Source organism: Heterodontus francisci, chromosome 27 (assembly GCF_036365525.1).
Source record: "Heterodontus francisci isolate sHetFra1 chromosome 27, sHetFra1.hap1, whole genome shotgun sequence".
Classification (NCBI taxonomy): domain Eukaryota; kingdom Metazoa; phylum Chordata; class Chondrichthyes; order Heterodontiformes; family Heterodontidae; genus Heterodontus; species Heterodontus francisci.
In genome coordinates this window covers 60,988,824-61,003,834 of record NC_090397.1, presented here as the reverse complement: position 1 = coordinate 61,003,834, position 15,011 = coordinate 60,988,824, and the positions used below count along the sequence as shown (strand labels likewise).

The 15,011-nt window shown below is 43.7% G+C and overlaps 1 protein-coding gene across 2 annotated transcripts in view; it reads right to left on the bottom strand.

Annotated features, from left to right (window-relative positions):
* The window catches only part of podxl (podocalyxin-like), a 142,625-nt gene that overhangs the window by 38,535 nt on the left and 89,079 nt on the right, over positions 1 to 15,011 (bottom strand). The window contains exons 2-4 of one of the 2 annotated variants that reach the window (XM_068059456.1): positions 11,922 to 12,359; positions 7,273 to 7,760; positions 4,623 to 4,688 (exon numbers count right to left, since the gene is read on the bottom strand). In XM_068059456.1, the coding sequence (XP_067915557.1) occupies positions 4,623 to 4,688; positions 7,273 to 7,760; positions 11,922 to 12,359 (992 nt within the window). The remainder of the gene's footprint in view (positions 1 to 4,622; positions 4,689 to 7,272; positions 7,761 to 11,921; positions 12,360 to 15,011) is intronic. The other variant, XM_068059457.1, reaches the window with a different exon arrangement.

The following is a 15,011-nucleotide window of genomic DNA, read 5'->3' as shown; positions in this document are numbered from 1 at the left end:
GCACTTCATTGCCCATAAGTCATTTTGGAACATCCTAAGGTTGTGAAAGGCGCTATATAAATGCAAGTCTTTCTTTCTTTTGGGGTGGAAAAGCCTGTGGATATTAGGAAGGAAGGAAGGATGACAGAGGTAAGGAGTTCCATACTTCTGAGACACTGAATAGGTAACAGCCTGGATCTTGTGGTAGGTATGAGGGCATAACTGTTAGCGTTTTCCATCATTACTCCTGTGAAATTGACTACAACTTCTGGAGTCCCGCATGTGTGCAGTTAAATCCAGAAGTTGCTGTCTGATTCTATGCTTCTCCAGAGGTTGTGCTGTTGAAGTTCCTACAGACTGCAATCAATTAGAAATCACCAAACTGATAAGAACTTGCCCTTTTATGCCAGTAGCCTCACTGTAAAAACCTCTGAAAAAGTTACGCCGTTTGACTGAGTTGTAACTGACTGTTTAACAGTTCATAATTGCTGCTGAAAATCCTCTCTGGTCCTGAAGAAATAACTTTATATTCCTCCTTTATGGTTACAATTTTTAAAAAAGTTTATTTATAATATTTCAGCTTCTACATTAATCCCACGTATATGCAGGGGCTGGTAACACGTTGGTGGTAAAAATTCTGAGGTCTGTGTAATTTTAAACCAGGAGCAAAAGTAATTACAAAGGATCAGGATCACTGGGGCATTGGGCTAGGTTCTACGGCCCACCAAAGTTTTGTATCCAGCCCGCCAATCCACCAATCAAAAGTGCAAATGGTTTGTCTGCATGTGGACCTTCGTGGAATAGCAGTGCGGCAGAGGTGGGACTCGCTGGGAAAACTAATGCCGTCAATCAAGTGCTCCCTGCCCGTGACTTGTGGAATCAGCCTGGAGAGTGTTGGCTTCAGTAGAACAGATAGGATGGTGCACAGGAAAGCAATGCTTGAACTGGAAAGGGAAGACTCCTTTGAGCCAGAACAAGCTGTTTTTATTTAAGGCAGACAGTCCATGTTCTCAGCTCTCCAAAGGCCCTGGTTTCTCTGAGTGTGGAGCTGGTGCCGGGGCCGGGTGGCAATGTGTTTCTGCTCCTGGTGCGTTTGTGCGAAGAGGCAGACGGGGCGGGGAACACAGAAGTGGGATGGGGGGGTGGGGGGCGGTGGAACAGAGAGGGGGGGGGAGGAGATCAGGGGAAAAAAGAGGGCGGGGAAAGCGAGAGGCGGGGAGGGGAAGCGAGAGTGGGAGGTGACAGAGTGGGAGATGGGGGGAAAGGGAGGCAGACATAGAGGGGGAGGAAGAGAGAGAGTGGGGCACAGAGGGGACAAGAGAGAAGGGAACACAGAGGGGGAGAAGGGGGAGAGAGGGGGTCAGAGAGAGAGTGTGAGGGGGACACAGAGCAGAGAGAGGGGGGGAACAGGGATGGACAAAGAGAAGGGAAAGGGATGGACATAAAGAAGGAGAGGGAGAGAGAGCTGGGAGAGAAAGAGATTAAGATGACTTGTGACAGATGGACAGCCATTCAAATTCTCTGCAATGCTACATCAAGTATGCGGGTAGACATTGACTACTTGTGCAAGCCAAAACAATGCCAGATATCTCACTAAATAAGGAGAAATGTGTTTTAAATTGGACTATGTTTTGATGGCATTAGATTGGTCATACAATTTATATACAGATTAATTGCCCCCATGTCTGTGGCTGAGTCAATAATTTTGTCAAATATCCGTGATGCAACATGTTGATGCCTATCCCCATTTGTATATCCCAATCATTTATTTCCTTCTCTGTAAAATTATATTAAAAAGTGAAGGATAATTAGTACATTTTACTTCCTGTTTTGCTGTCTGAGAATACTTAGTTTAGCTTGTTTGATAACTTCACTTATGCTGGATACCTGGAGATCCTCTTGGCTTGGTGCCAGATTCAAATTAATGTCGGGAAAGAGGAAATCCACACCAGAGAGATTGCTGGATCTTTGTGGGCTGCTTTCTTTGAGGTCAGTGAAGAACAATGTCACTTTGCCACTAAAGAAAAATCTGGACCAGTGAATCATAAATCCTTTTGACTTAAATTTTTTTTTTGGAGGAGGAACACTCCTGGCAATTAAAAAGCACAGTTGTTCAGCACAAGCCTGATGTTTTCTGATTAAGTGTGAACACACAGCAATAATTCCCTGTATGGTCGGTAAATAACTCAATCCTGGGACCAGCATCTTTTTTTAAATGTCCTATTTAAAGTTTTCCCTTTGTGGTGAGACACAAACCAGAGGCATTTTAGAGGTTCATTTATCAGGTTCTTATTCACTTGAATTACATCACCCTGTTCTCTTAATTGGCATCTAAGTGACCCTTCATCCAAAAGGTCACCTGTGGAACTCACAGGAACCACAGATATCAAGTGGAGAGTTCTGCAAGCTCTGATAAATCACACTGGTACAATGTGTACCATGCTGTTGGCTTTCACCGAGGCTACGAGGGTGCTCAAAATTCCACTTCTGGTAATCTTTGACCCAAGCAAGACCCTTCACCTTTCTCTTTGAGATTAGAGCTGCCACATCTCAATTTATCGCAAATTGGTATGCTGCTTTGGAGTCAGGATTTATAGTTAAATTTAGCTAAATCCATTCTTGCACAATATAGCGCTTGCTTTCTCTTCAACGTCCTGTTACCCATAGGTCAAATGTAATCACACATCCTTCTTCTACCAGTAGTGAGGACAGACCTACAATTTCCCTGACTGACATTAATCCTCCAACCCACTCACTCATGATCACTAGAGCAGGGTTCAGGCAGAAGAACATCTTACATTGGTAAAGTTACTTTTTCTCCTCTCTAAAGTGGTTCACTCCACCTAGTGGCCTGGCTGAGAACTTGGGTCGGAAGATTAAAGAGAGAGACGACCCATGGATATGAACCCGGGATCCTTTACCTGGAATCTAAATGCTCCCTTTTACGCTGCACAGTGCAGCCAGTGCTGGTTTGGATAAATACAAACCTCAACAACTTAAGGCTGTGTCCACACTGGACAGCAAAGAAAATCAAGATAAAAGCAAAATACTGCAGGTGCTGGAAATCTGTAATAAAAACAAGAAATGCTGGAACCACTCAGCAGGTCTGGCAGCATCTGTGGAAAGAGTTGCAGAGTTAACGTTTCGGGTCAGTGACCCTTCTTCGGAACTGACAAATATTAAAAATGTCACAGGTTATAAGCAAGTGAGGTGGGGGTGGGGCAAGAGATAACAAAGGAGAAGGTGTAGATTGGACAAGGCCACATAGCTGACCAAAAGGTCATGGAGCAAAGGCAAACAATATGTTAATGGTGTGTTGAAAGACAAAGCATTAGTACAGAAGAGGTGTTAACGAACAGCAGCAAGTGCAAACATGAAAAAAACAGTGGGTAAGCAAACTGAACAAACTAAGATGAAATGAAATGAATGCAAAAAAAAGGTTGTAAAAAATGTAAAAAGGAAAAAAAGAAAAAAGAAAAAACAACTAAAAATGAAAGTAAAATGGGGGGCTGTCATGCTCTGAAATTATTGAACTCAATGTTCAGTCCGGCAGGCTGTAGTGTGCCTAATCGGTAGATGAGATGCTGTTCCTCGAGCAAAGAAAATCAAGAGCTTGCCAGGAACACCTTTAAATTGTTTGCCATTATCTCAAGTCACTCATGACTGTGCTTTTCAGCTGCATCAGAACCTTTGTGGCCTTTGGCTGTCTTCTCTGCTTAGTTTAGTTCAGTTTAGAGATACAGCACTGAAACAGGCCCTTCGGCCCACCGAGTCTGTGCCGACCATCAACCACCCATTTATACTAATCCTACACTAATCCCATATTCTTACCCCATCCCCACCTGTCCCTATATTTCCCTACCACCTACCTATACTAGGGGCAATTTATAATGGCCAATTTACCTATCAGCCTGCAAGTTTTTTGGCATGTGGGAGGAAACCCACGCAGACACAGGGAGAACTTGCAAACTCCACACAGGCAGTACCCAGAATTGAACCCGGGTTGCTGGAGCTGTGAGGCTGCGGTGCTAACCACTGCGCCACTGTGCCGCCCAAACGTTTCATGTGCACCCAAGGTCTTTCCTTGAAGAACTTGTAGTTTGAGATTCATCAACTCTAGTACAAATTCAATGAATGAATGAATGGATTTAGGTGAGGTTAAAAAGAAAGTTCATAAAATCATAGAATGATACAGCACATAAAGAGACCATTCCGTCCACTGTACCTGTGCCAGCTCTATGAAAGAACTATCCAATTAGTCCAACCCCTCTTGCTCTTTCCCCATAGACCTGCAAATATTTACCCTTCAAGAATTTATGCATGATGGGGCTGATTTTTACCTTCACCTCATAAATAAGCAACCCTTTGATCTTAAAAAATACAATAACCAACAGATCTGAAGATAATCCCTTCTAACCGGTGACTTTGGAGTGATGGTCCCAAAACTCTCCACCACTGGGTGTTTTCCTCGTAATAGGTCCGGGTTTGTTGTAGACTACTGGATTGAGGTTGATTGCTACATTAGTCAACAACCATATTATCATTGTATTGTGCAACTACTAGCTTGGGGAACTAGATGGACTGTGGACCTTTTTCATCTCGCAATTCCTATGTTTCTATCTGTTGTACACAGAGTTACTTACACAGTCCATGTTTTCCTTCAGCATCAGGAAGTTCTTTTGGTTACTGGATTCAGCCACACAGTCAACCTGGGAAACAGATAAACACAAAATGGTCAGAGAAGATTTTGTTCAATGCGATTTTTACAAAAAAATTACATCTCCAAGACATAGCTCGTTAGGAGCAAAGACCAAGATAGACTTCAGGTAAGGCAGAGTTAGACAGCATGGAATAATTGGCCAAGGGCAAAGGGACATAATTCAGTTCCCATTTCAAAGTCATAAGTTCTTATTTTTATATAATGTTTTGCTTTTATATTTTTATTCATTATTAAATAACAAAACATATAGCAATTTGGGTGGGATGCGGAGAAATAGAGTTGGTTGGAGCAGAAGAGCATTTTCTGCAGTATAGGCTGAGGATCGGGGAGATGTGAACCTGAGAAACTGCATTGCCGCTACTGTTGGGAGTGTGTAACTATAATATGACAAGTTTACATAGGTAGTTTTCATTATAACTGTGAATGTAGGACATAAGAATCACATAAAAGTGTGAGAACATCCTGACAATAGGAAATAAGGTTCTTGAAAAGTGTATGCAGATATAATATTGTTACTATATTGTAGATTACTAGAATAAAGCCTAGTTGGTAAATGCACTGTCCTTGGTGGTAGTGAACCGTATAGGACATGATCCTTGGTCTGAATTGGAGCAGCAGTAGGGAGTGTTACAACTGTTAGGGAGAGGTGGGAGAACGAGTCAGGATTCTAACTCCTTTGCTGGGAGTGTTTTTGTGTAGATTTTGCATGAAGACAGCATCAAGTCTGTCTGATCCCAGGAGCCTGCTGACTGTTACTAATGGAAATTTTTGGGAACAATTTGCATTACCCTGAGATATTATTCTTGGTGGGACAGGTCTCGACCCAGTCAGACATTGGTGTCTGAGAGACAGTGAAAGGGAGCATTAGCGATAACCTTGGAGTAGGCCGCGTGGCGACCATCCTAGATGCAAAGGCTCAGGCCAGACAGATAAAAAGCAAAAGTAAGCCAATCATTTTTTTTTAAAAAGGGAGGTGGATAAATGTTTGAAAAATAAATATTTTAAAAGGGTCTGGGAAAGAGGAAGGGAATTAGGACTAAATGATTAGTAGGGAAGTTATGCTGAACATTTATAGAGCTCAGGTTATTCCCCAACTAAAGCATTGCATCCAGTTCTGATCACCACCCTTCAGGAAGGATGTGAGGGTCCTTGAGGGGATGCAGAGGAGATTTACCAGAATGGTTCCAGGGATGGAGATTATAGTTACAAGGTTAGGTTGGAAAAGCTGGGTTTGTTCTCCTTGAAACAAAGGAGATTAAGGGAGATTTAATAGCAGTGTAAAAGATTATGACAAGCTTAGATAAGTGAGACTAGGAAAAGCTGTTCCCATTAACAAATGGTGCAAGGACTAGGGGACATAGATGGAAAGCTCTGAGCAAAATATGCAGGGAGAACATGAGGAAGCACTTAATTATTTTACGCAACAGGTGGTAATGACCTGGAACTCGTGGCCCACAAGGGTAATGGAAGCGGAGATGATCAATGACTTCAAGAGGAAGTTGGATGGCCACCTGAGAGAAATAGACTTGCAGGGCTACGGGGATCGAGCCGGGGAGTGGGACTGATAGCAAAACTCTGGAGAGTGTCGGCCTGGACCTGATGGGCCGAATGGCCTCCTTCTGTGCTGTAAATGACTCCATGACTCTTTTGGAGAGCCAGCATATGTACAGTGGGTCAAATGGTCTCATTCTATGCTGCAATATTCTATGCGTTTATAATTTTAGGAAAACAGAGGAACCACAGCTAAATGGAGGAGACTGGCTGGTATGGAGCAAGATACCACTGGTGCAGACACTTATCAAATATGGCCAACAAGGAGGGAACATCCTTGTGACAGCAACAAATAAGCTATTTTATAAAGGTTGGAAAGTGTCAAAAGTAATTAGAAAAGAGTCACTGATGGAAGGTATGGAGAGATGGTAAAATACTAACCAAAGAATTATTCTGTGTCCGTGTGGAGCAATTAAGTAAATTAGTGTCAGGGTTCATGAGACTGTATAACTTGAACCAAAGCTTCACCTAATTTTCATTGGGTCCAGAGAAAATTCGAGAGAAAACTTGGGTGCAAAGTTTTGTGTTTCCCTCATGTAACTTGATTTCAAGAATGCCAACATTTAAAAAAAATGTACTTTATTTCCTGAATTGTACACTCGTCAGGTTGAAGGTTCCTGGTGAGGGAGAATGAAACCCTTTCCACTATAGACACCAACTTTCATTGCCTGTTAATTCCAGATTTGGCCCAGCAATATGTTTTAAACCCGCGTTAGCGTTAAATAGCTTGTGCCCTCTCTGAGTGAGGTCATCAATCAGTGCCAAATTAGGGCTCGTTTTATGCTCAGGAATCATGGACGAAATGGATTGAGACTTCCAGCAATCATTCACAATTTTTTTTTTAACCGCACAAAATATCACTCTTGCAAAAGGTGGAATGACCAGAATATGAAAATATCTCAGTGGCTCTGACAGTCATGCAGAGACTAGAAAATAAGACGTCAAGAATAAAGAAAAATATTTAGGAAAATGCGGGGACTGTGCTAGTGCTGAGAGCTCACTCTTACACTACTTTGTTTTACCTTAGATTGTATATTTGTCTTTGATGCATTTTTCTGTGTCTCTGTAGTCACACTTTTCTGTGTCTCTGTAGTCACACTTTTCTGTGTCTCTGTAGTCACACTTTGTGTCTCTGTAGTCACATTTTGCTGTGTCTCTGTAGTCACATTTTGCTGTGTCCCTTCAGTCGATGCAGTTTTCTGTGTCCCTTCAGTCGTTGCAGTTTTCTGTGTCTCTGCAGTTGCATCTTTCTGTATCCCTCCAATTGCTGATGTACTTTGGGAAAGCCCTTCAGTTGATGTATTTTGCCGTATTGTTGGACTAGTCTGAAGGCGGTCTGTTGTTGCTTGTGTGACGGTGATATTGGACAGTGTGCTGCTGGACCATGTGAAATTGGATGCCTTAGCAGGTTGTGTTACTGTTGGTGGAATTTGGCCAGAAAGCTCTGGTGTTACATTGTTGGTACTGGCAGTAGGTTCAGTTTCATTTACACTTGTGGTATTTTTATTTTCTGTAATGACATAGGTTTAGAAAACATTAAAAAAAATCCCAATCCTCATGACTATATTGTATCCTATGCCTCTGATTTTAACTCGCCCAGTTGAAATATTAAGGTAAAATGTACAAATTGGCACTCCAGGCATTAAGCTTTGCCTTGTTGGGAGCACCTATCAAGGGTTAAGTGGACCCTGCACCATGGTAAATTTTGAAATTGTCATTATTTCCTTGGAGCAGAGAAGGCTGAAGAGGGACCTGATTGAGGTATACAAAATTATGAGGGGCATTGATAGGTTAGATAGGAAGAAACTTTTTCCCTTAGCAGAGGGGTCAATAACCAGGGGGCATATATTTACGGTAAGGTAGATAGACAACACATGTTGTCGGGTCCCGTCGGGGTCGGGGTTGGGTCGGGTAGCAGGCCTTTACCCATGTACTGACGTAAAGGCCTGCTACCCGACCCAGATGGATCCCGACGACATGTGTCGGGTTCGGGTCGGGTCTGGCTGGGTTTCTGGATCCGGCATTCCGGCTTGGGTCGGGTTTCCTTTGCAGACCTTTACTCTATGACTCTATGATTGCTTTCACACTGCATTGTAACTGCCCATGGGTAGTTTGTTAGGGCCGTGGCTCAGTTGGCAACACTCTTACCTCTGAGGCAGAAGGTTGTGGGTTCAAGTTCCACTTCAGAGACTTGAGCACAAACTCTAAGCTGACACTCCAGTGCAGTACTGAGGGAGTGCTGAACTCTTGGAAGTGCTGTCTTTTGGATGTGACATTAAAGGGAGGCACCATCTGTCTTCTCAGGTAGGCATAAAAAGATCCCTTGGCTTTATTTCAAAGAAGAACAGGAGAGTTACCCCCTTTGTCAGATCCTGCTGTGTGCAGATCTGCTGCCATGTTTCCTAGATTATAATAGTGACTACACTTCAAAAAAAGTACTTCATTGACTGCTAAGTGATTTGGGATATCTTGAGGTTGTGAAAAGCACTATATAAAAGTGTGAGTTCTTTCTTGAAATATGTTATTTAGGTAGGTAGAGCGTATGAAGCTGGGCTATTTAATTTGTCAGTTTGGATTTGGGCACAGAGTTAAGGGAAATGTTAATCTGTAGTTGTGGTGACACATGCACACAGACGCAAAGACACGCACGTGCACACACAGCGACACACCGACAATCAGCAAGTATTCAGAAAGAGGCCTCAGCAGTCCCCAGAGCCACTACCCCCTGTATATAAATTGATGTGGCAAGGAAGGGAAGCTGAGAATTTGTATTGATCCATTGGGGCAGTATGCACTGGGGCTCCAATCTGTAGCATCACAGAATGTAAATTGCCCCTAGTGTAGGTAGGTGGTAGGAGAATTGAGGGAAGGTGGGGATGTGGTAGGGAATATGGGATTAATGTAGGATCATTATAAAAATGGGTGGTTGATGGTCGGCACAGACTTGGCGGGCCGAAGGGCCTGTTTCAGTGCTGTATCTCTCTATGACTCTAATGGTATGAGGTGGCCGATTCCCTGCATCTCCTAAACATTAAGAATTATCAATAGAGCTGTGTCCAAGTGTGGAGGCTGAAAATTTCTCTTGGTTAAATTTTTGTGCTCCTCAGAGTGAGGGGAGTAAAACTGTTACTTTCTGCAGGCATCCAGTGTCAGTATAAAGCCCTGCCAGGCTTAGTTAAATATACGATGAAGCCCCTTTAATTCAGCCCCAACCTCAGGAGTGCCATTTAAGACATGTTGAGGAAGGTCCCCACCATCTAGAAGCAAATGATAAATAATGCACATCTGTGACAGAACCAAGGTTCAAATTTTCATTGTCTTTATGGGACTTCCCATGGCCAATGATCTCAGGGTTTCTTCCTCATGTCAATAGTCTAATAAGGAATTTCAATGTAGAGATAGGAGCACTCCGAGTGTAGTCTCTCAGAAGCACATTTAGCTTCAATACTGAATAGTTTTTGTTTCTGGAAAGTGATACAGAAGTATTGATATACAGGATGTGCTGAGTAAAAAGAAAAAAAAATGCATTTATATAGCCCTTTCATGACTTCGGGACACCCTGAAGTGCTTTATAGCCAATGAAGTTTTTTTTGGAGTGTTCACTGTTGCAATGTAAGAAACCTGTTAGTTGGGAAAACTTCCACACAGCAAGGTCCACTGACTGCAATGTTTTAACGATCAAATCATCTGTTATAGTGTTGATTGAAGGACAAATATTCGCCAAGATACTGGGAAGAACTCCTTGGCTCTTCTTTGAAAGTGTCATGGGATCTTTTACATCTGCCTGAGAGGGCAGATGGGGCCTTGGTTTAATGTCTCACCCAATAGACAGCACCACTGACAGTGCAGGACTCCTTCACTACTGCACAGGGAGTGCCAGTCTATATGTTTGTGCTCAAGTCTTGAACCCACAAGCTTCTGATTTAGGGATGAGAGTGCTACCCATTGAGCCGCTTCGAACATGTCAATTCCAGAATTCGAGAAGAATATTGCATTCCTGAATTCCGTTTTTAAAAATAAAAGCCATGCACTGGGGCCTTGGATTTAAAGAGAGCTAGTGTGGTAAACAGAACATAAGCATCACACTGGTGCAAGACTCTTCAGAGAGCCTCACTCTGCAGCAGGTCGATGTCATACCTGAACAGGAGGACAGGATGGTAACACAGACACAAAGGAAGTTCCATTCTCCAGTACTGACATCCCTTACACCGATGAACATTGAAAATATATTTTTAGGACATGTATTTATCAAAGTAAGCAGCATGGTTGCAGTGACTTCACTGTGTTTAAAAGGAGAACAAGAAAATAATACAATATATTTTTAAAAGCAGCAGACAATTGTCAACAACTGACAATATTTGCCAGTCTTTCTGATTTTTGGCTTGGGGTTTTATTTCTCTTTTTGCCCGACTCAAGGTCGCTTTGTCACATGCTGCACATCCATTTGCTAAAGTTGAAGTATGTATTTTGGTGACCCTGCAAATGAGCGTAATGCAGAGAGAGTGCATTAGGCTGGATTATTGGCCCCCAAGGCAGGGCCAGGAACAGAGGCAGGTGCATGGAAAAATAGCCCCACCAGCCGGGGCACCGGTTCCCAATGGCTCCATCCTGCCTCCGGGCCATTGTTTGTGGAAGTGGGATCAGAGCCTGCAGGGCTACCCACCTGCTCTTGGCAGGTAGCTGATCAGTCTCAATAAGAGCCTAATTGAAGCCATTTAAAGGAGGCCAGCTGGAATTTTCCATTTGGTCTCCAGGTTCCAACACTGGTGGGTGTCGGCTTAGGTGCCTGCAGGTCGGGGTCCAGGTCTCCACGCAGGCCTAGAGGCCCTCCCAGCCTGCCTGGGTGCAGGAACAGCCATAGGGTGACCTGCAGAGGGGCTCCCCACTGGCCCCTGCCAACACCAGTCCCCGCCCCACTCCACACACACAACAGTGGTGACCCAGCTGATGCAGCTTTTTTTTTAAAGATTTTAAAAAGTTGGTGAGAGGGTGCCTCCATCTTGAAGCTCCCTCTTTCAGTTACCTTCCTGCTGCTCATCTCAATTTGGAAGGCCTCTGATTGGCCCTCCAGCTTTCAGAGCCCACCCACCGATCTTAATTAAACAGAGAACCTGTCTCCGATTAAGGGGACGCCCCGGTGAAAATCATGATTAGTGACTGTTCCCCCCCCACCATCCAGCCCCGTGGGTGGGTTTAGAACCCAAAAACAGTCCCTCCTCTGTTTCCCACTCCTAGTGGGAAAACCCAGCCCATTGTGTCAGTCTGCTGCCTCTCCTGTCCATTATGTTACAATGATCAATATGAGGCGTTCAACATTATGAAGGGTTAAGGCGATAGGGAGAAACTTTACACTGACAGGAGCGTCAGTAACCCGAGGACACAGAATTAAGGTATTTTGAAAAAAAATTAGAAGGGAGATGAGTTTTTTTTAAACACACTGAGTTATGAACTGGAATGCGCTGCCTGAAAGAGTGGTGGAAGCAGACTCAATATTAATTTTCAAAGGCCAATCAGATATATACTTGAAAAGGAAAGAATTTGCAGAGCTATGGAGAAACAGCAGGGGAGTTGAGGCTATCTTGAATGCACATTTATAGAGCACGATGGGCTGAATCCTTCTGTGCTGTATGATTGTGTGAATTTATGATTTTAAATGGTACATTCTCCTTACCAGACACTGTAGTATTTGAAGATTCCTGTGTCATGGAGGCACTGCTATCATTCTGATGAGGAGCAGATAGTGCTGTGAAACTTTTAGGTTGAACAGTTGTGGCATGACTCTGAGCAGGAGATGGCACAGTCATGACGTTAGTCAGATTCTTCTCTGCTGGTTTGGTCACTTCAGGAGTTATACTGGGATTAGTTTTGGTCACTGTGGATCCCTTGATTGTAACAGAGGTACTTCCCTTATTATCAGCAGTAGAGGTTGGTACTGTGCTTTTTTCTTCTTGTTTTGCAGTGCTGGAAGATGTGGCAACATTGATCGTGGTAGGCTGAGTGAATGAGTTGGGTTTCTGTGTCGTTTCAGAGATGTTGATGCTATTTGTTGTTGTATCCATTGAGGTTTCTATGGTGCTGGTGGGTGAAACAGTGGCTGACCTGGAGCCTGCTGAAGTAATGAGAGTCTGAGGTTATTATAGGAAAAGGAGGAGTCATGCATCCCCTCGAGCCTGCTCCTCCATTCAATGCGATCATGACTGATCTGTATCTTATCATCTACCCACCTTGGTTCTGTAACTCGTAATAACCTTGCCCAACAAAAATCCATCAATTTTAATTTTTAAATCTTGAATTGATTCCCCCAGCCTCAACATCTTTCTGGAGGAGAATGTTCCAGATTTTTTTTTTAGAACATTACAGTGCAGTACAGGCCCTTCGGCCCTCGATGTTGCGCCGACCTGTGAAACCATCTGACCTAAACTATTCCATTTTCATCCATATGTCTATCCAATGACCACTTAAATGCCCTTAAAGTTGGCGAGTCTACTACTGTTGCAGGCAGGGCGTTCCACGCCCCTACTACTCTCTGAGTAAAGAAACTACCTCTAACATCTGTCCTATATCTATCACCCCTCAACTTAAAGCTATGTCCCCTCGTGTTTGCCATCACCATCCGAGGAAAAAGACTCTCACTATCCACCCTATCTAACCCTCTGATTATCTTATATGTCTCTATTAAGTCACCTCTCCTCCTCCTTCTCTCCAACGAAAACAACCTCAAGTCCCTCAGCCTTTCCTCGTAAGACCTTCCCTCCATTCCGGGCAACATCCTAGTAAATCTCCTCTGCACCCTTTCCAAAGCTTCCACATCCTTCCTATAATGCGGTGACCAGAACTGCACGCAATACTCCAGGTGCGGTCTCACCAGAGTTTTGTACAGCTGCAGCATGACCTCGTGGCTCCGAAACTCGATCCCCCTACTAATAAAAGCTAACACACCATATGCCTTCTTAACAGCCCTATTAACCTGGGTAGCAACTTTCAGGGATTTATGTACCTGGACACCAAGATCTCTCTGCTCATCTACACTACCAAGAAGCTTCCCATTAGCCCAGTACTCTGCATTCCTGTTACTCCTTCCAAAGTGAATCACCTCATACTTTTCCGCATTAAACTCCATTTGCCATCTCTCAGCCCAGCTCTGCAGCCTATCTATGTCCCTCTGTACCCTACAACATCCTTCGGCACTATCCACAACTCCACCGACCTTCGTGTCATCCGCAAATTTACTAACCCACCCTTCTACACCCTCTTCCAGGTCATTTATAAAAATGACAAACAGCAGTGGCCCCAAAACAGATCCTTGCGGTACACCACTAGTAACTAAACTCCAGGATGAACATTTGCCATCAACCACCACCCTCTGTCTTCTTTCAGCTAGCCAATTTCTGATCCAAAGCTCTAAATCACCTTCAACCCCATACTTCCGTATTTTCTGCAATAGCCTACCGTGGGGAACCTTATCAAACACCTTACTGAAATCGATATACACCACATCCACTGCTTTACCCTCATCCACCTGTTTGGTCACCTTCTCGAAACACTCAATAAGGTTTGTGAGGTACGACCTACCCTTCACAAAACCGTGCTGACTATCGCTAATGAACTTATTCTTTTCAAGATGATTATAAATCCTATCTCTTATAACCTTTTCCAACATTTTACCCACAACCGAAGTAAGGCTCACAGGTCTATAATTACCAGGGCTGTCTCTACTCCCCTTCTTGAACAAGGGGACAACATTTGCTATCCTCCAGTCTTCCGGCACTATTCCTGTCGACAATGACGACATAAAGATCAAGGACAAAGGCTCTGCAATCTCCTCCCTGGCTTCCCAGAGAATCCTAGGATAAATCCCATCTGGCCCAGGGGACTTATCTATTTTCACACTTTCCAAAATTGCTAACACCTCCTCCTTGTGAACCTCAATCCCATCTAGCCTAGTAGTCTGAATCTCAGTATTCTCCTCGACAACATTTTCTTTCTCTACTGTAAATACTGACGAAAAATATTCATTTAACACTTCCCCTATCTCCTCTGATTCCACACACAACTTCCCACTACTATCCTTGATTGGCCCTAATCTAACTCTAGTCATTCTTTTATTCCTGATATACCTATAGAAAGCCTTAGGGTTTTCCTTGATCCTATCCGCCAATGACTTCTCGTGTCCTCTCCTTGCTCTTCTTAGCTCTCCCTTTAGATCCTTCCTGCCTAGCTTGTAACTCTCAAGCGCCCTAACTGAGCCTTCACGTCTCATCCTAACATAAGCCTTCTTCTTCCTCTTGACAAGCGCTTCAACTTCTTTAGTAAACCACGGCTCCCTCACTCGACAACTTCCTCCCTGCCTGACAGGTACATACTTATCAAGGACATGCAGTAGCTGCTCCTTGAATAAGCTCCACATTTCGATTGTGCCCATCCCCTGCAGTTTCCTTCCCCATCCTACGCATCCTAAATCTTGCCTAATCGCATCATAATTTCCTTTCCCCCAGCTATAATTCTTGCCCTGCGGTATATACCTGTCCATGCCCATCGCTAAGGTAAACCTAACCGAATTGTGATCACTATCACCAAAGTGCTCACCTACATCTAAATCTAACACCTGGCCGGGTTCATTACCCAGTACCAAATCCAATGTGGCATCGCCCCTGGTTGGCCTGTCTACATACTGTGTCAGAAAACCCTCCTGCACACACTGGACAAAAACAGACCCATCTAAAGTACTCGAACTATAGTATTTCCAGTCAATATTTGGAAA